The 25,553-nt window shown below is 38.3% G+C and overlaps 1 protein-coding gene across 3 annotated transcripts in view; it reads left to right on the top strand.

Annotated features, from left to right (window-relative positions):
• The window catches only part of Fundc1 (FUN14 domain containing 1), a 34,250-nt gene extending 29,753 nt beyond the window's left edge, over positions 1-4,497 (top strand). For all 3 annotated transcript variants that reach the window (XM_087902739.1, XM_048461521.2, XM_085685093.2), the window contains exons 4-5: positions 3,046-3,174; positions 3,820-4,497. In XM_087902739.1, the coding sequence (XP_087758865.1) occupies positions 3,046-3,174; positions 3,820-3,897 (207 nt within the window). In that variant the 3' untranslated portion in view covers positions 3,898-4,497. The remainder of the gene's footprint in view (positions 1-3,045; positions 3,175-3,819) is intronic.
• Positions 4,498-25,553: the final 21,056 nt, after the last annotated feature.

Genomic DNA, 25,553 nt, shown 5'->3' with positions numbered 1-25,553 from the left:
AATAAGCATTTAGCTATAGTTTAATAAAAAGGATTTATAGTATGAAATTTATTATGAAAAAGAATTACTATAAAGTTTTTAAATTAAAATATAATTACATCATTACTCCCCTTCCCTTTCCTACCACCAACTCTCTATATAGACCCCTCTCTCAAAATTCATGGCCTCCTTTTCTTCATTATTGTTGCATATATGTATAAATGCATTCACATAGAAGTGCCACCTGCCTTGTCATTTAGTGTTGTATGTAGTTTCAGGGATGGCAATTTGAAACTGGATAACCAATTAGAGGCTCTTCCCTGGGGTTGACTAATTCTTCATATTTCAGCAGTTGCCTGTAGTTCTTTGTCTAGGGGTGGGACTCCGCACGTCTGTTGGTGGTGTCATTGTTTAGGTCCTCTTTAAGCAGCCATATTGGTGAGATTTCATGGGTGTAGCTTCTCTGCTCTTTCTGGGAGACAAGATCTCACAGCTAACTTCCTGGTCTTCTGACTCTTAGACTCTTCCCTTTTATTCTGAGATGTTCCCAGAGCCTTAGGTGCAAGAGTTTTATTATAGATTTATCTGTCAGGTCTGGGTGGTGTTTTGTAATATCCATCTACTGCAAAGCAAAGATGCTTTGATGAGGGTTAAAAGCTGCACTTATCTGGCTATCAAGGTAAGTATTTAGAATGCGAAGTTAAGGATTGTGCTTATTAAGGAAAGTAGCAGTAATAGGTACCCCTCTAAGATCCATGATCTCACTAGTTCTGGGTGATTGGCTAGGCTTCCAGTAAGTACCAGGTGTACTTTCCCTCAGTTGTGGAAGCCTTAAGTCCAAATAGATAGTTGTTGGTTACTATCAAGATATGAGTGTCACTGTTTTTTACCTTTAAGAATATCTTCTCAGTCTGGTCATTGTTATGGTTCATAGGCATAATGGGCGGATAGGAATATTGATTTTTTTCCCTCCCTTGGCATTTTGTATTGTACCTTTCTGTTACTATGAGAGTTAGAGTCCTCAGGAAGGAGACTTCAGATTAGACATAATTTGGATCCTCCAAGTCCTTTGTCTAAAGTGCGTGTTGTGTTCATCAATACATACTTTTAGTCTCTGGGGGACAGCCAAAGGCAATAGCAATAGCATATATTATTTTGGGAGTCTCTTGGACTCCCCTGACCAACTCGAGATAACTTTTTTATGTCTAGTACTGGAATTTTTTTGTTTAACAGTTAGTGGCTCTTAGGGTAGTGGTGTCAGCCCAAGTGGCATAACTTTGTGTCTGTGGGGGTACATATATGTGTTTATATATGTATATATAGGTACACTATATGTATATATAAACACTAATGTGCATTATACGTAATTTTCAGTAAATAAAAAGTAATATGATTCCTTTTGGCTTTTTCAAACATCTATAGTGCTCTTTTTCCCTATCCTCATGCCCCTTGTTCTGTACTGACCTCCCTCCCTGTGGGCAGAGGTTTTCTGTGTCTCGGCAGCCAGCTCCTAAATAACCACAGAGACCTAATTACAAATATTCAACTGATAGCTTAGATTTGTTTTTAGCTAGGTCTTATAATTTAAATTAACCCATTTTTATTAATCTCTGTGCTGTGTGAGGTAATCTGGGGTTTGTTTACCTCATTGTGTACTTCCCCCATTCTGCTTGCTTTCATGCTGTGTCCTCTGACTCCTCAGACTCTCATGACTCGACGTCTTCGTAGTGCCCTCTTAGTTTGGGTCTCCTGCCTAATCTCTTTGTGCCTTTGGTCTTTCAGCTCTTTTATTAAACCAATAAGAAGGCACCTTGGTAAAGAAACATCTTTACAGTGTACAAAAAGACTATTCCATAATACTTCCCCCTTGCCAGTTAAACCTCATGCTTCATTTTTCCCTTTCATATCATTTGTATTATACTATTCCGATTTCTAGCATATCCTATGCCTGTAGTCCCCTTATTTCTGATTTCTGTGGTTATCCGAGGTTATATACTCAAATTTGAAGATTTGTACCTAGGAACCCCAGATTACAGAGAACATGCAGTGCTTGTCTTTCTGGGTCTAGTTACCTCATTCAATAAAATATTTTCTAGTTCTATCCCTTTACCTGCAGATTATTTCAGTTTTCTTTTGTTTAAAAGGCTCTCTTGAATGCAGGAGTTTAATTGATTTTTATTTTCTGTACATTGTTGCTTTGCCTCTAGGCATGTCTGTATGAGAGCATTGAATCCCCTGGGACTGGAGTTATAGACAGTTGTGAGCTGTCATGTGGGTGCTGGGAGTTGAATCTGGGTCCTCTGGAAGAGCAGTCAGGGCTTTTAACCACTGATCCATCTCTCCAGTCCTATTTTCATTTTTTTTTATAGCGGAATAGTATCCATAGTATATATGTATCACATTTCATTATCCATTTGTCAGTTGTAGGACTTTAGCTTATTTCTATTTGCCAGCTGTTGTGAATAGAGGAGCAATGAACATGGATACCTAGCTGAGCAAGTGTCTGTGGAGTAGGGATGTTATAGCTGGGGCATTTGATAGAGTTATTTTTAGCTTTTTTGAGAATTCTCCACACTGATTTCCAGAAGGGCGACATCGACTTGCAGTCCCATCAAGAGTGAATGGAAGTTCCCTTTTCCCCACATTATCTTCTTAAGTAGATTCAGAGCTAGTGAAGATCCTTTATCAGGCTATTTTAGATTTCTTTAATGACATGTCAACTGATTGCCTACTATTTCACATCTATTTAATTAAAAGGTAGATTTTTTTTAGTCATACTTCAAATAATCTATACTTTTAGCTGATTTCTATTTTAAAAGATAAGATAAAAGCAGTTATTATAGTTATGATATAGCTTTTTGAATCTTTCCCAGCACATACTATATATACTTTTAGGAATACTCCTAAAAGGAGTGGAGTCTTATATCGTCTTTGTTCAGTGCCTTTTGAATGAGTAAATTGGTAAGTCAGTCACAGTTTCTTAAGTAGAAACTTTGCGAATTCCTGTAAATCTAATTGACCTTCTACTTCTGGGATTTGACAGTTATCTTTATTGCATGTTTACAGGTTGCCAGTCACAGTGGCTATGTGCAGATTGACTGGAAGAGAGTTGAAAAAGATGTTAACAAAGCAAAAAGACAGATTAAGAAACGAGCAAATAAAGCAGCACCCGAAATCAACAATATAATTGAAGAAGTAAGACAATGAGAAATTTTGCTTTCTGTTTTTTTGTTTTTTGTTTTTTTTTTTTTTGGTAATAGGTTTCAGTACAAATCATGACTGAGGATTGCATTGTTTTAATGATATTTTAGATAGGTGTGGTGGATCATGCCTATAATCCCAGCCCTTGGGAGACTGAGTAAGGAGGATTGCCATGAATTATAAACCAGCCTGTCAGCCTGAGCTACAGAATAAAACTCCATTTCAAGAAAGAAAAACAAGCAAAAACAGCAAAAGAAAATTATTGAGAATGTTATTTATCTTGAATTCAATAATTAAGAGTATTTTTTTAAAAGTGTGCATTTTTATTGTTGCTAAATATATGATAAAGTTTACCATTCTTAAGTATATAATTCAGAGGCGTTATGTACATTCATGCCTCTGTACAATGATTACCTCTATCCATTTGCAAAATTTAAAAATTGATTTTATTAAATACTATTTTCCCAAGCTTGCCCTCCCCTTAGTCCTCCATTTGAGACTTGCAGGTAGAGTGGTCATAAATAGAATTGTACATTTGTCCTTTTGTTGTCTATCTTATTTCATTCAGTGTAATATTTCAAGGTTCATCTATTTTGTAGCATAATTAATAGTATTTTTATTGACATTTTTATTTTTTAGGCAACAGAATTTATCAAGCAGAACATTGTGATATCCAGTGGCTTTGTGGGAGGCTTTTTGCTAGGCCTTGCATCTTAAGGACTCGAAAGTTCTATCTTAGTGGATCCAACAGTGAGAAATTGGTGGCAGCAAGGCTATCTCTCAATGGCACATGCCCCCAGAATCTCCAGAGAAAGGAACAACCAGCTAGACAATTGCAAATGCAACAGCTTAGCTTTTGCCACTTGAAGCTTGACAAGTTAGTAGCTGCTGTAAGACAACCTGTGTGGTATGTAATAATAGTATTCTTGAACAAATCATGGATTTTGCCAATTTTTTTAAGTTACATTTGTTTAGAAACTAGTCTATAAATATTGTCATTGGATATATGGAGACAGAAAAAAGCTATTCTGTATACTGTCTGATAAAATATTACCTTGTCTTATTTTAAAAGTTCCTTGTGCTTTACTGTATAGTGCCAATAATGTTTTAAAAAATGTCTTATAGCTTCAATATTATGGCTGACTTTTAAAAAATGTGTTTGCAATAAATTGAAGAATTGTATTACCCCTTTGTGGAAGTCTGTAGAAACAATAGAATTAAGATATTAAACTCTTCTGATGTATCCATCTTTTTTCCTCATGTTTCTTACTTTGCTTATGTAGTATGTTTTACATTAAAGGCTTTTGTAAAGAAATACTACATGCCTAAAACACTTTTTCCTTCTCTCATGTCTACAGTTTTTTAAATGTTTCCTTATATGTTCTAATTTTTCGTTTTTGTTTGATTTATTTATCCCTGATAGCCTAGACAGAACTAACTTAGGAGGATGTTATTAGTTGGGTCATTGATACATTTTATGAACTTCAAATGCATCTAATTTTTTATTTCTAAAAATCCTAATTATAATTTTGGCCTCTTCACCAAAATGTACAGATTGCTTTAAAATGTCTAATAGTGTAATATGACTTTTTTTTTGTCTAAAGAACTGTGATTTTCTGTGTAGTTATAAAATCATAGCTTAAATATAATTGTTTCCTTGATTGTGTGGCTCTCACACATTGGTAGCCTTATGTTGTTTGAACACTAGGCCAGTTTACTTGTTTCTCAGGGCCAGCATCACACTTGCTCAGACCCTCCCTTGTCCTAGAAGAACTTTCAGTATTGTTAGTCTTGCTCTTAGAGTTTTTTGTTGGCGTTAGGGAAAACAGCATAACAGTATAGGTTGGAGTCTTCAGAATGGAAACGTTGCAGCTATTCCAACTATCTCCCTGTGATAGGAAGCACCCATAGTATATCCTGTGTATTGTAAATGTGTCATTTCATATTTCTGATATTGGTGACAAGCTTTGTGCTTTTATTGTTTTGAAGTTCTTTAAAATTGAATATAGAATTGATTTTTAATTTCTTTTATTCCTATTAGTGCCTCATAGAGTGCTAAATAAAACTCAGTTTCTTCCTATAAAGTGATTGTGCTTATAAATACTTATTTGAGCTTTTCTCCATTTTTAACTGACTAAGCGTTTCGTTGCTATTAAAGTAAAAGGAGCAAATATCTTTATTGTGTTCAGGTCATGTTGGTAGAACCATGAGAACCATGGTCCTGCCTCTGAGCACCATACCTGGTTATGCAGCAAGGCAGTCTACTTCAGAGAACTCCAGTCTCAGTTTTCATTTTGAAGATGTTTATAGTGTCTGTTTTTTGGGTGATATGCTAGAAGAGTAGGGAAACACAGTGTGTCTGCTCTAAAGCTTTTAATTAGAGGCATTAACATAATTTAGTATGAAGAATTGTATAGTAATATGGGAGCTGTTTGCATAGGATGAGTGAAGAGAAATTCCTTTAAGAGTCCAAATATACTATGAAAACAAGAGTTAGAAATGGTGGTACACTGCAATAATTCTAGCATACAGGAAGCCGATATAAGAGGATCACAGTGACTGAAGGCCAGCCTGGGCTACATAGTAAGCTCCTGCCTGAAGAAACAACAGTGGCTATTTGTGGTGGTACTCATTGTTAATCTCAGTACTTAGGAGACAGAGGCAGGTAGATTTCTTGAGTTCAAGGCCAACTAGGTCTACATATTGAGTTCTGGGATAGCCAGAGATATATAATAGAGAGACCTTTGCTGTAGGACAATGCTCTTGTACATTGTAAAGATTTGTCACTCATATTATTTTAATAGAAGACTGATTGGTGAGTAGCCAGTCAAGAAGTATGGGTGGGGCAGTCATGAAGACAGACTGTTTGTTCATATCCCAGATGCCCAGACCCAAAATAATTACACAGAAACTATATTAATTATAGCACTGCACAGCCAATAGCTTAGATTTCTTATTAACTAACTCTTACATTTTAAACTAACCCATTTCTGTTAATCTAAGTATTGCCATGAGATTTATGGTTTATTGGTAAGGTTCCAGGGCATATGTCTCCTTCAGTAGCTACATGGTATCTCCTTGACTCTACCTTCTTTTCTCCTCTATCTCTGCTTAGAATTTCTGCCTTGCTCTATTCTATACTGCCATAGGCCCAAAGCAGCTTCTTTATTAACCAATGGTAATAAAACATATTCACAGCATACAGAGGGGAACCCCACATCAGCTTCCCTTTTCTGTCTAAAAAGGAAGGTTTTAACTTTAACATAGTAAGATTACATACAACAAAACAGTTATCAAGCAAGGCCTATAGTTAGAATATTTAGTCCATTTACACTTGACAAATTAAGGAAAATACTCTATAATCTATCCTATCTTTGTGAGTCCAAAGTTTTATATCTAATCTATCTTTTATAATTATAACTATCTTTCTTCTACTCCATCAAAGACTCCAGAAGGATATAATATTACCCAAGTAAACAGAAAGTGCATTGTGTGCTACTTTCAAAACTCTAGAATTGAAAGAGACACCTTGCAGCCTGGACAGTCACCCCAAAGTTCTTTGATAGCATTGAGGCATCCATCTTCAGCCTACAAGCCCATAGTTCCTGGCAGACTTTTTCGTGAAGCAGGAAGTTTCAAAGACAGTTCCACCTATACTGGCAGTTTATCAATCACATTTTTCTGTGTCCTGCAGAATGTCTGGCAGACTCTTTCTTGAAGCAGGAACCCTGAAGGACTGTCTCACTTTTTTTTAAAATTTATTTATTTTTTTATTAAAAATTTCCACCTCCTCCCCTCCTCTGACTTCCCTCCCCCCCACCCCCTCCCCTTCCTTCTCCAGGCCAAAGAGCAGTCAGGGTTCCCTACCCTTTGGGAAGTCCAAGGTCCTCCCCGCTCCCCCCAGGTCCAGGAAGGTGCTGTCTCACTTTCTTTAGGCAACTTCATCAGTCATTTTTGTGTGGGTCCTGCATGTTCAATTCATACAGCATACCAACAAGCAGTCTAGGCAAGAGCAGTTTCTTGTCCAGATGGCTAACATTGTCACATTGAAGGTAAATCCCATAGTGAGTTTCTTCAATGCCCATCAACCTCTCTGAAGTAATTGGTGCTGCCAGAAACAGACATGTTTCACTGGCAGTAAAAGCCCTAAGTTTTTAAAATATTTTAAATGTCATATTCTGTTAGTCTTTGAAAATTTGAAGAATACTAACCATCTGAAATATATCTCTGTACATCTAGAAAACCTAACTAATATGACTGTAAGCTTGACTATTATAGATGACTGTTTACCTGTATTTTAATTATACATTGCATTTTAAATGAGCTGCACAAACACAATACCTTAAACAAGAACAGAAATATATATATATTGACCTTAAATTTGTATCAGTATACCAATATTCATACAAATGCAAGCTATTCATGTCTATATCATATCCCCCTTTAAATGTAAACAAACAGTTATAAACAATATTTGGGATTTTGGGCATAGTTTTCTTCAAACTGCTTCCTGCTTTTTGTTGGGTGAAGTATTTTTGGGGTTTGCGGAGACCTTTCAGGGGGGTCTTGTTCAATCAAACCATATTATCCTGGAAGGAATCTACAGGTTCTCATCTTCTGTGGAAAGAAAAGCAGAACCTCTTTTCCAAAGTAACAATTCCTTAGACTCAAATTTTGAAGTCAAGATATCTTTAAAATATATATGTTGGTTTAACTTAGCAGCTAGTACAATGAAATGTCTGTACTTAGCTCATTCACAGTCAAAAATTTAAAGAAAACACAAAATATGCATAATCCAGACTCTCTGTGTATATTACATCTTTGTGTGACTTATTTTTCTTACTCTATTACTGTTCTTTACAAGTTTTATATTTATTTTATTATCTTTACTACTTTAATCTATGACTGTCTGTACTTTTTATTATAATTATCTATACTCCTTTTTCTCTCTCTCCCAAGCCTAAGTACATTTATCCAATACTGTGACCCATTTAGAGGTCTTTTCCATCTGAATTTGTCTTTGTTGTGTGCATATCTGTAATTATTTTCTGTCCAAGAGTGCTTTTTTAAAAAAAATGTTAAGTGGATGTGGCTAGAACCAACTCTGTGGCCCTACCTGCTTGCTCTGTCCAGTCCAACATGGCAGAGGCATGTTCACTGCCCCTGAGAGCCATGCGCACTATCCCAGCTCCATGGTCATAGTGGGTCTATGTCACCATTAAGCAATTTGCAACACGCTGCTAACAGACCCCATTTAAGTAGTTGGCTTCCTGAAAGAGCCAGAGCTGTTTATGCAACTAGCATGAGCCAGGAAGCCTTCCCTTAAAGAAGCTGTGAGCCTTTGCTGCCAAGGCTGAGTCAATAAGACCTCTCTTATAGGAGACGTGGTGCCCCTGCTCGCTGCCAGCAAACAGAACCCATCTTAATATATATAATATAATATATATATATTAAGCAATAATATATATATATATATATATATTGCTACCAAGAAGCTGTGCTTAACTCTTGTTTTCCTGTGTCTAGAATTTCTCTCTCAGGTTTTATGTGGATATAGCTGGCCCATGTTGGCATGGCATTTTGTAGGCAGAGACTACTCTTTTGTTTCCCAGCTTCCCAGACCGAAGTAATTACATAGAAACTATATTAATGAAAACACAGTTGGCCTATTAGCTTAGGCTTTTTATTAACTAATTCTTGATGTAGGAGGGTCATACATCTTAAATTAGCCCATTTCTGTTATTCTATATATCACCATAAGACTGTGGCTTACCAAGTAAAGTTCCAACATCTGTCTCCTTTGGCAGCTACATGGCATCTCCCTGACTATGCCTTCTTTTCTCTATCTCTGCTTGGAATTCCCACCTTGCTCTATTCTGCCCTGCCATAGGCCCAAAGAAGCTTCTTTATTAACCAATGGCAATCAAGCATATTCACAGAATACAGAGGGGGATCCCACATCACAACTAGGCTAGGAGAATTCTGGGAAGAAGAAAGCCAGAGAGTCAGTCACACAGCCAAATGCAGAGGAAACAAGATGAGCATGTTGTACTGAGAAAAGGTACTAAGCTGCATGGCTAAACATAGACAAGAATTATGGGTTAATTTAAGTTGGAAGAGCTAGTTAATAATAAGTCTGTGCTAATAGGCCAAACAGTTTATAATTAATATAAAGCTCTGTGTATTTCTTTGGGAATGAATGCCTGCAGGACCTGGTGGAACGGAAGCTTCTGTTTACAGATCCTTTGTCTAAATACCTAACCTAACAAACACCAGCAACAATAAAAATAAAACTAGACCCCAAAAGATAATACTTTTACTGTGAATTTCTAAATCTCTTGAGAGATGTTTGAAAACATTTGTATGCAAATGTAAGTTAGTACCAGTACTCTGCCATATTTTCCTTTTATCTCCTTGTTTTCCCTCAGGCTGTGCTGTTTCTTCCTCTAGGTTGACCATTACCTGAAACAATTGTGTTAATCAGTAGTTTAGCTTGTATGGCATATGGAACTGGCTAAATTTCTCTTATCTGAACCTTTGGAGTCTGAAGTATTTTGTATTTCATGTTTTGGAATATTTCCTGCCTTAGTGCTTTGGTTTTTTTTGCTATTTATTTTTGGTTTTTGTTGTTTTTTTTCCTGTTCCTGTTTCTGTGACAAAACAACTAGACAAAAGCAGCTTAAGGATAGAAAGGTTTGTTTTGGCTCAGAGGTCAAGGGTATAAGTAATCCAGTGACTCTCAACCTGTGGGTCACAACCCCTCTGCAATGTAATCCTGCACATCATATTACGATTCATAACAGTAACAAAATTGCAGTTATAAAGTAACAATGAAATAGTTTTATTTGTGGGGGTCACCATAACATGAGGAACTGTTTTAAAGGGTTGCAGCATTAGGAAGGTTGAGAACCACATTATACTATAATCCATGATAGTGGACTAGTCAGGTTGTAGGAGCATGGAGCTACTGAAAGTAAGATGAACATTCCTGCTCAGCTAGCTTGCTCCTTTGTGCAGTCTAAGACTGAAAGCCTAAACACAAAATTCACTTATCTTTCATATACATTGCCTACATGTAGCCTAACGGTAATGGTAATTTTATATAATACCTTTTAATATGCAGTTAGGAGGCTGGGAGTTTCTCTTGGGGTTGCTGCATAAAGTTTTGTGCCTCCATTTTGATTGTGATCTATCACATGAGCCAAGCTGTAGAATTTTCTATTTGAATATATCTATCATGTGGATAGTGACAAAGTACATATTTGGTGAATGTTTTGGATTTTGGATTTGATTTTATTTTGGGGATATGCAATCTGTATAGTGCTTTACTAATGGTAGGTGTTATGGAGTTCACCATCACTAGGTGAAGGAACACATGCTAGGCTTCCTTAGCCTTCTTATTCCCCAGGGAAAGGTGAGTGCACTATCTACCCACATTCCGCAGCCCCATGATGCAGGACAGTCAGAAGCGATAGGGAGTCAAGTCAAAGCAGGAACTTAGTTTATTACTATGGAGAGTCAGCTTATATAGGTTAAGTGACATAGTGTGATGTGGGGGTACCTCTAGCCAATGAGAGACAGCCAAGCCCTCCCTCTGGCTGGAGGGGTGTCTACCTAGATTTTGCTCTCATTTTCACTCAGATTTGAGCCAGGCTTTTCTTTGTCCTATAGGCCTCGAGGTACAGGCCCTGAACTTGAGCCAGACTTTTTTCTGTTCTACAGGCCTCGAGGTACAGGCCCTGAGATAATTTTGGCCCAACAAACACATTATATTGAAATTATAATTATCTGAATTTATTAAAAACTGGCAGTATGGTGACAGTCTTAATACTGAATCAAATGGTGTGCTGCCCAGAAGGGGCTAAGGAAAGAATTTTTAAAGGTGAATACCATAGTTATTTTTTCTGTGGAAATTGTAGCTCAGTGAGAAACTGCTTCACTCCCCTCAGCTACATGAAATGCTTTCTCCACTGTGTACAGTGTTGAGCAGATTTTACAGAAGCCAGAGCAAGTGGTTAAATATCTCACAGAAGTTAAACCATTTTGGGGAAGGGTGTAGGTTGTTAGAAGCTCATCATTCAGGATTTTCAGGCCGAGGGCAATGGCTACTAAAAGAGGGTACTTGGTACAGAATGGGGTTTTCTTAGTTACACATTCCTCACTGGCTGTAGATCATGTGAATCAAATCACTGATTCATGTTGAGGTACAGGTTGATACCTAGTCTGTAGGGCTAATGTTTTAACAGTTGATTTTTTTTAAGATGGCATAATTATAGGTTAGTAGCCCATTATATTCCCCGCTAGCTCTAGAACAGTGCTTCTCAACCTTCCTAATGCTGTGACTCTTTAATATATTACTTCCTCATGTTTTGGTGGCCCCCAACCATAAAATTTTTTTGTTGCTATTTCATCTATTAACTGTAATTTGCTACTGTTATGAATTGTAATGTAAATGTCTATGTTTTCTGGTGGTTTTAGGCAATCCCTGTGAAAGGATGGAAATAAATATCTGTTTTAACCAGGTAAAATTTTATAACCATGAAGTACGCCATTCAATTAGATCCCAGCCCCAGGACTTAAGTAGCCCTTTCTTTTTTAAACAGATACTGTTGATACTGAGGGAGTCTGGAAGCCAGTATGGGCCCTGGTATATCAATAGGTACCATATTTATTTATCCCTTTTGCCAGAAAGAAGGGAAACAACTCTTTCAGTAGAGGAGGACTGTTGTGGGATATTTGTACACTGTGTGAAGATTTATTGCTGTGATTGGTGTAATAAAAAACTGATTGGCCAATAGCTAGGCAGGAAATATAGGTGGCACTTCTGGGGAGAGAGAACTCTGGGAAGGAAAAAGGCTAAGTCACCAGCTAGACATGAGGAAACAGGAGGTACAAGATGGAAAAAAGGTAATGCCACATGGCAGAGTGTAGATTAATATAAATGGGCTAATTTAAGTTATAAGAGCTAGTTGAGAAAAGCCTAAGCTGATAACCAAATTTTTATAATTAATAAGTGTGTTTCATTATTTGCAGGCTGGTGTTCCTGATTTTTAAAAAAAGAAGTGTTACTACAGGGAACTTGTTTCCTTTGAACTTTTAGACATTTCAACCCTTTTTGATGAAAGGGCAATGTACTCTCTTCTATAACTGCTTCTCAGCTAGGAAGTCCTTGTCAGGATCCAGGAAGGCGGGAATGTCATTCCAAGGCCAGGAAGGAGCTGCCCAAGTTTTTCTGTTCCACCTGAGACTAGTGAAGTACAGGCAGCTTTGGAGCAGTCCAGAGTACTGGTTCAAAATGGGAACTCAAACTGGTAGGAAATCCCATTAGAAGCATCTGGTTTACATTGGCTCCCTGGTTCTGAAGGATCATCTGAGACTGGCAGTTTGATGTCTTCAGTTGATTGGAAATTAGGGACAGATCCAGACTAGGTACAGAAGGTGATGTTCAGGAAGTTTTGGGAAACTCTTACATTTGAAACTTCCATGCCTGTGTTTCTGGTAGTTGGAACAATAGAAGACCCGCCCTCAGGAACAGGCAAGAGATGGCAAAGCTTAGACTGATGACTGACAGGACAGCAGCACTTATCCGGAATTCACCTGACCTGTAACAAGTCAAGTTGTGACTCCCTGAAGCTTACATGATCTCTCTTTAATTTACAAAAACAGAGGTAAAGGTTTTAGGTATGTTAATATTACTGCTGTTTGTATTCTATACTGGAATCCTCATAGAGAAAGTGGTTAACAAGTGTCCGTAAACAGCTGGAGCAAACTCATGTCTTTGAGCCATAAGTAGCAAAAGCTTAGGGACCTAAAAAATGATTCTGGGTTAAAGTCATGAGCACTCTTTCCTCTCCTGAGAGCTGGAGATATCAGACAGAGTTGTTTTCAGCACAATGAGAAGTATCTTTGAGTCTATACTTAGAAGACAACAAAAGAAATTTAAAATTTCGGGCCTGTGACTTTGATACTAGTAGCCAGTAGTTTACAAAGGCCAGATTATTATCTTATCAGAATTCTACTGGTCATTATGTTAAAACTCTGAACTTTTGAAGTCTTAACATCATGTATCATTTTAAGTCTTATTTTTACATACTTTAAATCAAAAAAAATTTGTTTTGGTTTTTCAAGACAATGTTTTTCTGTGTAGCCCTAGCTGTTCTGGAACTCTCTTTGTAGACTAGGCTGGCCTCGAACTCTGAGGTTCTCTTGCCTCTGCCTCCCAAGTGCTGGGATTAAAGGCATGCACCACCACTGCTTGGCAACCTTAAATTGGTTTTTAAGACCTGTATAACTTGCATATACCTATCTTAAATTATTTCCTTAGACATCCATATTTTTTTATCTAATAATTTACCATAAGACACAGATGATTGTTTACTGAGAGCAGTCATTGAAAAGAAAAGAATAGTAAAAACTTACATTGAAACCTGTTTTATGAATATTTCTTTTAGTGTGAAACCTGTCAGCAAGGTAAACTTTCTAGATTGGCCTTTCTCTGCAAGTAGCTAAGGGAAATGCAAGGCCTGATTTTTACATATAAAAAGGACTGACTAGGCTGCTGTAGCCTCGGGGAATATCTGAGAAGGATAAATTTGATCAGGAAACATAATCTAAGTGCACTCTGTATCAGAGAAAACTGTAGAGTCTTACTCACTACTTATATGGTTACCCTAGACTCCTCCATAGTTATCCCAAAGGTTTTGAGGCTGGGCGGGGTAGGGCGGGGCGGGGCAGAGGTGGGCTGTCTTTGAACACAGCGGTAAGTCCTCAGCTGTCACACAGGGCAGCAATGGCTTTTAGCTGCAAGACTGAGAAGGTCTGAGAGATTGTTTTATCAGTAAATGAAGAACTTGGGAAAACTGACCTTATTTGGCGAGGCAGAGTAGGGCAGTCAACACAAAAATGCTTACAGTTTGGGCAAGCGTGTTGGCAGTGGCGAGTAGTCGGGCAGTTTATTCTTTGTTCAGTGGTTACTGTTACTGCACAGTCAGGGTGGTGTGCCCTATCATTTTTGGAGGAGTTCTTAGTTGTTTCCAGGAGTTAGCATTTTTGTCTATCATGGGAAACTTTTTATTAAACATTTAAAATGTTCAGCAGATCTCATGAGGAGTTTGAGGGCAATTATTTATTACATTTACCCAATTTTAAACAAGCTTTATTGGTTTTTAGTTACTTATGTCAGACATAACTTTGAAAACATAGACAGGAGGCTAAATAACATTTGTTCCTGTAAATGAATTTGTACTCAGCATGACTACAAGTATAGTTCTATGCACATTAAAGAATTTGGTCATTTCTAAGGTGACTGACTACTAACTTGTGTGCATTAACTATCTTTAACAGTTTACAATGACTTAGTAGCTTTTACAAAATTAAGATTTTAAAGTTTTATCCCTGTTAAGTTTTATCCCTAAAAATTTGAATTCAAGATTTAATTGGAAATTCTTTAGCAGCAAAATGAAACTTTTATCAATAAAAACAGTCCACAGAAAGTCTGGGAACCTTATAAAACCATAAATACAGTTCACAGAGAGACTGTGACTTTATTTTTGTGATCCCTTTTATAATATACCATTATATAATGCCATAGTTTCTTATGTGATTTGATTTTTCCAAATAGTTAAAGCTTAACAAAATTAACAAAGGCAAAGAGGCTAGACATATATCTTCAAGTCAATTTCTGCTAGCCTGAATAGTCCTTTGGAATTTATAAACCTTAGTTAACATCCATTCAAAAATATTTATCAAAGACATGTTTGTTTCTTATCTAAATTTTTCTAGAAGCCTGGTGTTGAACACAGCAAAGATGTGTTTAAACATACACAGTTTAAACACTAAGTTTAAACACTAAGTCAGTTTATGTTAACCTGAGTAGACCTTTATAACCTTAGGAATTTATAAACCTTAAGTAAGCATACCTTATTAAACATATTTTTAAATAAAATTTTTACTCCCAGGACAAAAATAATCATACCAAAATCCATCCTAATACAAAATATCTTGGAGACATTTTTTTTTCTTTATTTTAAAAAGAAGTTAGGGTGATAAGCAGAGGACTCAGTAGGACTAAGAAGTTTTATGGGCACTGCCTTAATTAGTTTACACTACATGGTCATCTTAATTAAGATGTAATGAAGTTACATGTCTTATCCTCACTTTAACTATAGTAAAGATGGCGACAAGCCACGTGGTTGCTTCTATCCTAATGGGGACATGAGCTAAAATGGCAACAAGCCACATGGTTGCTCTTCAAGGTGAGTCCACTAGGCACTTACCCCTTTAATATTACCTATCTATAGATTTGTAACTTTTAACCCCTTTGTTATGAGTTTTAAGGTAATTTTTTGTTAGAGATTTTATAGATTTTAAAAAAACATACTCAATAAACTTACAAATTTTGACTTACAGGAATTTTACACAGTAGTCTTGCAAACCTTGAGATAAAGTTTATATTTTAATACAAGTTTTAGAGAGTTAAATAAAACCCAAAATAGTTTGAGATGTATAGAAGTACTGCCTGTTGCAAATACTTGACTTTTTAGCTGTTTTAAAGTCCATAGTGTCTTTTCCTGGGCTTTTTTTCTTTGGTTTTCCATCTTCTTATCATAGAGTCAGATGGCCTTCTGACTTAGGACAGAGATTTTGAAGAAATTTCTAAACAAGCGTTTTTGAGGTAGAAGAGGGAGAACACAAGCCAACTCCAGAGCCAATTTCTTAATAAAGTAGAGCAGCATAAAACAATATTTCAATATTATCCATACAAAAGACACCTAACTCCATAGAAAACTGAATCCAGTGTCCAGAAGGATGGAACAAAGTAAGCAGAGAACAAGGAAATCTCAGAGATAAAAGATTTTGTAGGATGTAAACAACAGGCTCCAAAGAACCACCAATGGGAACAGAGACAGAGCAGGCAGCTTCTAGGAGGAGATAAGGATAGATAAAATAGCCAAGGCTAGTTTATTTATTGTCTATCAACTTGACCCAAACTACAGTCATCAGAGAGGAAAGAGCCTCAGTTGATGAATGCCTCCATGAGATCCACCTGTAAGGCAGGCATTTCCTCAATTAGTGATTGATGGAGGAGGGTCCAGCCCACTGTAGGTGGTGCTGTCCCTAGGCTGATGTTTCTGGGTTCTCTAAGAAGATGGGCTGAGCAAATCAAGGGACACAGTAAGCAGCATCCCTCCATGGCCTCTGTATTAGCTCCTGCCTCCAAGTTCCTGCCCTGTTTGAGTTCCTGTCCTGACTTCCTTTAGTGATGAACAGCAATGTGGAAGTGTAAGTAGAATAAACCCTGTCCTCTCCAATTTACTCTTTGGTCATGGTGTTTTGTCGCATCAATAGAAACCTTAACTAAGACCTCCCCCCATTTTGCCTACCAAATCCCTCATTTGGAACCCCCCTACACTTGAGCTATAAAAGCCTGTCTTCCCCATATCCAAGGCTGACCTTTCCAACCCTGCCTTAGAGGGAGGCAACCTGTGTACATGAATAAAAAGAGCTTGCTATAATTAATTGCTTGCTTTAATTAATTTGGCCATGATGATTTGAGTTGGTGATCTTTCTCTTCCCATCTTTGGGGTTAACATGTAAAGCTAGTTTGACAGAAGCCAGAGCAAGTGGTTAATTGTCTCTCAGCAGTTACACCATTCTGGGGAGGGTGTGGCTTGTGAAGTTCATCTTTCAGGAATTTATGGCAGAGGCCATTGGCTACTAAGGAGGGTGCCTTGTACACAATGGAGTTTCCTTGGCTATCACAGTAGGTATTCAGATAATAATTGAGATTGAGTGAGTGAGTATACAAAAAGCTATTGCTTATGTTAGATTGAGAAACCTGTTCTTTGTAGCAATCCAGTAAAATAAAGGCACAATCAGAAATAATAACTTGACAGACCTTAGTTGCAATGAAAAGCTTAAATAGTCTGTTTTGTCTGAAATTGCAATATTTATATTTTAAGGCATAGAAGCTGTTTGCAAGATTTAATAAAACGTGAGTATATAGACTATTGCTGTTTTGTGGGTTAGGCTTTGGAAGCTATAGACATTTTGACTAATTTTTAAAATATGTATATATGGTTCTTATCTTGGAGAATAGCTGATTTTTGTTTTATTTCAAATACAATATGAATGAAATGTATTCTTTTTTAACTCTTTTTTTTCCATTCAAATATTTACACTTCCTTCCCTCCTCCCAATCCCCTTATGCTCCCCCACACCTCCTCCTCCCTCTCCTTCCCTGCTTGACCTTGAGAGAGGGCAGGGAAGCTTGCCCTGTGGGAAGTACAAGGCCCTCCCCCCCTACATCTAGGCCTAGGGAGCTGTGCATCCATATAGACTAGGGTCCCAAAAAGCCAGAACATGCCGTAAAAACAAGTCCCAGTCCCTTTATCAATGGCTTCTCAGTCAGCCCCCATTGTCAGCCACAATCAGAAAGTCATGTTTGATCACATGCTCATTCAGACCCGGTCCAGCTGGATTTGGTGAGCTCCCATTAGAACAGGCACAAGCCTCAGTTGGTGGACCAACCCTTCGCAGTCCTGTCTTTCTTGCTCATCTTCTCCCTCCTTCTGCCTTTCAACTGGACCTTGGGAGCTCAGTCCGTTGCTCTGATGAGGATCTCTATATCCATCCATTGCCGGACGGAGATTCTATGGTGGTATTTGAGATATTCATCAGTGTGGCTATAGGATAAGGCCAGTTCAGGCACCCTCTGCACTGCTTTCCAAGGACCTAGCTGGGGAAATCCCCGTGGACACCTGGGATACCCTCTAGAGCCAAGTCTCTTGCCAACCCTAAAATGGCTCCCTTAATGTAGCTATCTTCTTCCCTGCTCCTATATCCGCCCTTCCTCCATCTCCACCCTCCCACTCCACCAAGCTCTCTCCACTCTTTCCTCTGTCCCTTCTCTCTCCCACTCTCCCCTTCCCCCAACCTCACCCTCACCCTTACCCCCACCCTCATGCTCACAACTTTTGCCCAGCAATCTAGTTTGCTTCCAATTTCCAGGAGGATCTATATATGTTTTTCTTTGGCTTCACCTTGTTATTGCGCTTCTCTGGGCTTGTGAACTAAGGGCTTAATATCCTTGGTTTATGGCTAGAGTCCACAAATGAGTGAATACCATCTTTTTGGGTCTGGGTTATCTCAATCAGAATAGGGTTTTCTATTTCCATCCATTTGTATGCAAAATTCAAAATGTCATTGTTTTTTAATGCTGATTAGTACTCTAATGCGTATATATTCCACACTTTATGCATTCTTCCATTGAGGGCATCTAGGCTGTTTCCAGGATTTGGCTATTACAAATAATGCTGCTATGAATATAGTTGAACATGTATTTTTGTAGTATGATTTGGTATTTCTTGAGTATATTCACAAGAGTAATGTTGCTGCATCCTGAGGTAGGTTGATTCCCAATTTCCTGAGAAACTGCCACACTGATTTCCAAAGTGGCTGCACACGTTTGCATTCCCACCAACAAGGGATGAGTGTTCCACTTACTCCACGTCCTCTCCAGCCTAGGCTGTCATTGGTGTTTTCGGTTTTAGCCATTCTGACAGGTGTAAGTGGTATCTCAAAGTTGTTTTGATTTGCATTTTCCTGATTGCTAAGGAAACTGAACATGACCTTAAGTGTCTCTTGACCATTTGAACTTCTTATCTTGAGAATTCTCTGTTCAATTCAGTGCCCCATTTTTTGATTGGGTTAATTAGAATTTTAAAGTCCAGTTTCTTGAGTTCTTTATATATTTTGAAGAACAGATCTTTGTCTGATGCGGGATTGGTGAAAATCTTCTCCCATTCAGTAGGATGCCTTTTTGTCTTAATGGCAATGTCCTTTGCTTTACAGAAGCTTCTTATTTTTAGGAGGTCTCATTTATTCAATGTTGCCCTTATTGTCTGTGCTACTGGGGTTATATGTAGGAAGTGGTCTCCTGTGCCCATGTGTCTACTTCCCACTTTCTCTTTTATCAGGTTCAGTGTGTTCAGATTTATATTGAGGTCTTTAATCCATTTGGACTTGAGTTTTGTGCATGGTGATAGATATGGATCTATTTTCATTCTTCTACAGGTTGATATCCAGTTATGCCAGGACCATTTGTTGAAGATGCTTTCTTTCTTCCATTGTATATACTTTTAGCTCCTTTTTCAAAAATCAGGTGTTCATAGGTTTGTGGGTTAATATCCGGGTCTTCTATTCGATTGTATTGGTCGACGTCTCTGTTTATCTGCCAATACCAAACTGTTTTCATTACTGTAGCTCTGTAATAGAGTTTGAAGTCAGGGATGGCAATGCCTTCAGAAGTTCGTTTATTGGATAGGATTGGGTTTTTTGTTTCTCTATATGAAGTTGACTATTGTTCTCTCAAGGTCTGTAAAAAATTTTGTTGGGATTTTGATAGGGATTGCATTGAATTTATAGATTGCCTTTGGTAGAACTGCCATTTTTACTATCTTACCCATCCAAGAACACGGGAGATCCTTCCATTTTCTGTTGTCCTCTTCAGTTTCTTTCTTCAAAGCCTTAAAGTTCTTGTCAAGTAGATCTTTCACTTCCTTGGTTAGAGTTACCCCAAGATACTTTATGCTATTTGTGGCTATCGTAAAAGGTGAAGTTTCTCTGTTTTCCCTCTCGGCTTCTCTATCCTTTGTATATAGGAGGGCTACTGATTTTTTTTTGAGTTGATCTTGTAACCTGCCACATCACTGAAGGAGTTCTTTGGTAGAGTTTTTAGGGTCACTAATGTACACTATTGTATCATCTGCAAATAACGAAAGTTTGACTTCTTCCTTTCCGATTCAAATCCCCTTGATCTCCTTATGTTGTTTTATTGCTATTGCTAGAACTTCAAGTACTATGTTGAAGAGATATGGTGAGAGTAGACAGCCTTGTCTTGTTCCTGATTTTAGTGGAATGGCTTTGAGTTTCTCTCCATTTCATTTGATATTAGCTGTTGGCTTTTTATATATTGCTTTTATTATATTTAGGTATGATCCTTGAATCCCTAACCTCTCCAAGACCTTCATCATAAAGGGGTGTTGAATTTTGTCAAGTGCTTTTTCAGCATCTAATGAAATGATCAATCATATGTTTTTTTCTTTTAGTTTACTTATGTGATGGATTATATGATTGATTTTCATATGTTGAACCAGCCCTGCGTCTCTGGGATGAAGCCTACTGATCATAATGGGTAATTTTTTTGATGTGTTCTTGGATTCTGTTTGTCAGAATGTTATTGAGAATTTTTATATCGAAGTTCATGAGCGAGATTGGTCTGTAGTACTCTATTTTGGTTGAATCTTTGTGTGGTTTTGGAATCAGGGTGACTGTAGCTTCATAAAAAGAGTTTGGCAATGACTCTTCTGCTTCTATTAAGTGAAACACATTAAGGAATATAGGTATCAGCTCTTCTTGGAAGTTCTGATAAAATTCTGCATTAAAACCATCTGGTCCTGGGCTTTTTTTGTTTGGGAGGTTTTTTATGACAGCTTTTATTTCCTCATGACTTATAGGTCTATTTAAATTGTTCACCTAGTCTTGATTTAAATTTTGGTAAATGGTACTTATCTAAAAACAAGTCCATTTTTTTCACATTTTCCAATTTTGTGGCATATAAGCTTTTGTAGTAAGACCTAATGATTCTCTGAATTTTTTCCATGTCTGTTGTTATGTCCCCCTTTTCATTTCTGATCTTATTAATTTGCATGTTCTCTCTCTGCCTTTGATTAGTTTGGATAAAGGTTTGTCAATCTTGTTGACTTTCTCAAAGAACCAGCTTCTTGTTTCATTGATTCTTTGAATTGTTTTCTGTGTTTCTATTTTGTTGATTTCAGCCCTCAGTTTGATTATTTCCAGTCTTCTACTCCTCCTGGGTGAATCTGCTTCTTTTTTTTTCTAGAGCTTTCAGCTGTGCTGTTAAGTCTCTAATGTGAGCTTTCTCTATTTTTTTTTTAATGTGAGCACTTAGAGCTATGAATTTTCCTTTTAGCACTGCTTTCATAGTGTCCCATAGGTTTGGGTATGTTGTGTCTTTATTTTTCTTGAATTCAAGGAAGACTTTAATTTCTTTCTTTATTTTGTCCCTGACCTAGGGGTGGTTCAGTAGTTGACTGTTCTGCTTCCATGAGTTTGTAGGCTTTCTGGGCATAGAATTATTGTTAAATTCTAACTTTATTCCATGGTGATCTGATAAGACACAGGAGGTTACTAATAATTTTTTATATCTGTGAAAGTTTGCTTTGTTACCGAGTATGTGGTCAATTTTCGAGAAGGCTCCATGAGATGATGAGAAGAAGGTATATTCTTTCCTATTTGGGTGGAATGTTTTTTAGATGTCTGTTTAGTCCATTTTATTCATTGTCTCCGTTAGTTCTCTTATTTCTCTGGTAAGTTTCTGTCTGATTGACCTGTCCATTGGTGAAAAAGGAGTGTTGAAGTCTCCTACTATTAATGTGTGGGATTTGATGTGTGCTTTGAGTTCAAATAATGTTTCTTTTACATATGTTGGCGCTTTTATATTAGGGGTATAGATATTCAGGATTAAGACTTCATCTTGATGAATTGTTTCTATTACGAGTATAAAGTATCCATCTCCATCTCTTCTGATTGATTTTAGTTTGAAGTCAATTTTGTTAGATATTAGTATAACCACACCTGCTGGTTTCTTAGGTCCATTTGATTGAAAAACCTTTTCCCAACCCTTTTCTCTGAGTAAATATCTGTCTTTGTGGTGGAGGTGTGTTTCTTGTAGGCAGCAGAATGTTGGATCCTGCTTTCGCATCCATTCTCTTAGCCTGTGCCTTTTAATAGGTGAATTGAGACCATTGATATTAAGTGATAATAATGACCAGTGGTTGTTAACTCTGGTTATTTTTTTTTTTTTTTGGTGGTAGATTTTGTGTGTTTCCCTTCTTTGGGTTGTGCTTGTGGAGGGTTGTTAGATGTCTAAGTTATTGTGGGTGTTGTTGGGTTCTTTGGGTTGAGATTTTCCTTCCATTACTTTCTGTAATGCTGGGTTTGTTGCTATGTATTGTTTAAATTTGTTTTTATCTTGGAATACCTTGTTTCCTCCATTGATGGTGAGTGAAAGCTTGGCTGAGAATAGCAGTCTGGGCTTGCATCCATGATCTCTTAGTTTCTGCAGCACATCTATCCAAGACCTTCTGGCTTTCATTGTTTCCATAGAAAAGTCAGGTGTCTTTCTGATAGGTTTACCTTTATATGTTACTTGACCTTTTTCCTTTGCTGCTCTTAATATTCTTTCTTTATTCTGTATGTTTTTTGTTTTGATTATTATATGGTGAGGGGATTTTTTTTTAATCCAATCTATTTGGTATTCTGTATGCCTCTTGTACTTTCATAGTAATATCCTTCTTTAGGTTGGGAAAGTTTTCTTCTATAATTTTGTTGAATATATTTTCTGGGCCTTTGTGTTGTAATTCTTCTCCTTCTACCTCTATTATTTTTAGGTTTGGTCTTTTCATGGTGTTCCAGATTTCCTGGATGTTTTGTGTTAAGAATTTGTTGGATTTGCTCTTTTCTTTGATCAATGAGTTTATTTCCTCTATAGTATCTTCAGTGTCTGAGAGTCTTTCTTCTATCCCTTGTATTCTCTTGGTTATACTTGTCTCTGTAGTTCCTGTTTGTTTACCCAGATTTCCCATATTCAGCCATCCCTCGGTTTGTGTTTTCTCCATAACCTCCATTTCAGTTTTCAAGTCTTGAACTGTTTCCATTACCTGTTTGATTGCTTTTTTTTTGGTTTCCTACGGTATCTTTGAGAAATTTATTCATTTCTTCAAACTTTTTGTTATTTGCTGCGGGAGCTATTTTTGCCCCTTCAGCCAATAGCCTTTGAGATACCAGCCCACTGTGGTGTGGTATCGTTCGCTTTAAAAATAAGCTGCACCAGCCCTCTTGCGCTCTTGCTAGATTTGGACTCCGCTTCTAGCTTTCAGATGCTTTTCCTGATCCTGCAGGAGGCTGTTGTCTAGGACGGTGATCTGTAACTTTTTCCTTTTAAATAAATAACCCTTTTATTAATCTTAATTCCAAGTTTGCGTGGGATTGCTTTGTTTTGTGACTTACTCCATCAGTTATTCTTATCATCTATTTCATTAAGGGAGTTTTTCACTTCCTGTTTAAGGGACTCTATTACTTTCATAATGTTACATTTAAAGTCTATTTATTCTACATCTTCTGAATTAGGGTGTTCAAGTCTTCCTGTTGTATGTTCGCTGGATTCTGATGTTTTTCAGATTGTTGAAGGAATTCTTCTATTGGCGCCTGCTCATTTCTTCCTTCAAATGCCCTCTGGAAAGACAGATCTTCTGGTACAGGATCTAGGCCATTTGCTGGCCAGAGACCTTGCAGGCAAAAGGGCATGCTTGCTGTGTGCAGGCTCAGTGGGACAAAGAAAGTCCTGCAGCTGTTGCCCTCATCAGTTTATCTCCAGACCCTCAGCCCCGAAGCAGGCTGAGTTGGGGAATCCTATGACCCCGCAGATGGAGAGGGGTACTTGGGAGGCAAGCTGGGATGGGATAAGAAGAGTAAGGCAGCAGCCAGGGGGAAGCCCCTGCTGAATGGCCAGAAAGTTTAGGGAAATGAGGAGTGCCTGAGCTCCCCTTTCCAGGGCATCCAGCCAGCTGCCGGCCGGGCACACACTCACCCCTCCAGAAGGACAGATCTTCTGGTACAGGATCCAGGCCACTTGCTGGCCAGGAACCTCACAGGCAAAAGGGTGCACTTGCTGGGTGCAGGCTCAGTAGGATAAAGAAAGTCCTGCAGCAGTTGCCCTCACCACTTGTCCCCAGACCTCAGCCCCAAAGCAGGCTGAGTTGGGGAATCCTATTGTAAGCCTCCGCACTTTCTGTGGATACCCAGGCCTGATCCAGGAGCACGCTTTCCTGAACCAGGGCCACGAGAATGGACGATTGTCCTAAGGGTTTAAATAGACAAACACAAGAGACCTGCTCGCTTGCCAAAGAGTAAAAAAAAGGACCTTTATTAAACTCAAGTCGGGTATTTATACCAGGAGGCAAGAGGGTTCAAAAAGGCATGGCCCCCTCCCATCAGGAGCAGTAGGATAGATTGATACATTCCCAGCGCCTCAGGCAGAATCAGCTAAGGGGGAGGCAGGCATGGGAGGCCTGTAGGGCCCGCAGCTACAACCTTGTTTACAGGTGGAATTACCATAACAAAGACAGCCAAGTTCTTTCTAAGCTACCCCCAAGCCAGTGCTAGTGCAGAATCTCCAGGGGCCAGAGGTCAAACAGCCCTGCGAAATGCCAAGGAAGAAAAGGGAAAAAGACCTGGGTACCTACATTCTATGACCCTGCAGATGGAGAGGGGTGCTTGGGGGGCAAGCTGGGATGGGATAAGAAGAGTAAGGCAGCAACCAGTGGGAAACCCCCGCTGAATGGCCAGAAAGTTTAGAGAAATGGGGGGTGCCTGAGCTCCCCTTTCTGGGGCATCAGACTGGCTGCTGGTCAGGTGCTCCTTTTTCTTTATTTTTCTTTCTTTCTTTCTTTCTTTCTTTCTTTCTTTCTTTCTTTCTTTCTTTCTTTCTTCCTTTCTTCCTTCCTTCCTTCCTTTCTTTCTTTGTGTAGAAGGTCCTACTGTTTTTGTGTTGCTTTCATTGGTTGAATAAACAAAATGCCTTGGCCTTTTGATAGGGCACTGAGGTGGGAGAATTGTCTATCAATCATGTCTGTCAATCATGTTTTAAATAAATGCTGATTGGCCAGGCAGGAGGTATAGGTGGGAAAAACCAGAGAGCAGAAGATTTCTGGAAGGAGAAAGCTGATTCCTCCCACTTCTGCCCAGAGCACCGAAGCAGCAGAATGTGATCTGCCCCACTGAAAAAGGTACTGAGGCAGGTGGCTAACATAGATCAGAACAATAAGCTATAAGAACAAGTAGGTAGCATGAGCTAAAGGGCCAATCAGCTTTATAACTTAAAGAGATCTCATGTGGATTTTACCAGGGACTAAACAGCTGGGGGCCCGGGCAGAACAGAAACCCCAACAACTAGCAGGCCCCCTCATGTTACAGGGCAGCACTTAGGTAGGCAGAGTAGACAGAACTGAATGCTGGGAAGAAGGGCAGAGTGGCAAAACGCCATTGATCTCCTGCCTGGGACGGACGCTGGTTAGAATCTTGCTGGTATGCCAGTTATGTGGCAATACACAGATTAATGGAAAGGGGTTAAATTAAGGTGTAAGAATTAGCCAATAAGAAGTTAGAGCTAATGGGCCAGGCAGTGTTTAAATGAATACAGTTTCTGTTTGATTATTTCGGGTGTAAGCTAGCCAGGTGAGATGAAACAAAGGAACCACTCCTCCATGTAACTTTCTTTCTTCCTTTCTTCT

The sequence above is a fragment of the Myodes glareolus genome, chromosome X, assembly GCF_982192425.1.
Source record: "Myodes glareolus chromosome X, mMyoGla1.1, whole genome shotgun sequence".
NCBI lineage: Eukaryota > Metazoa > Chordata > Mammalia > Rodentia > Cricetidae > Myodes > Myodes glareolus.
This window is presented reverse-complemented; position numbering and strand designations above follow the sequence as displayed.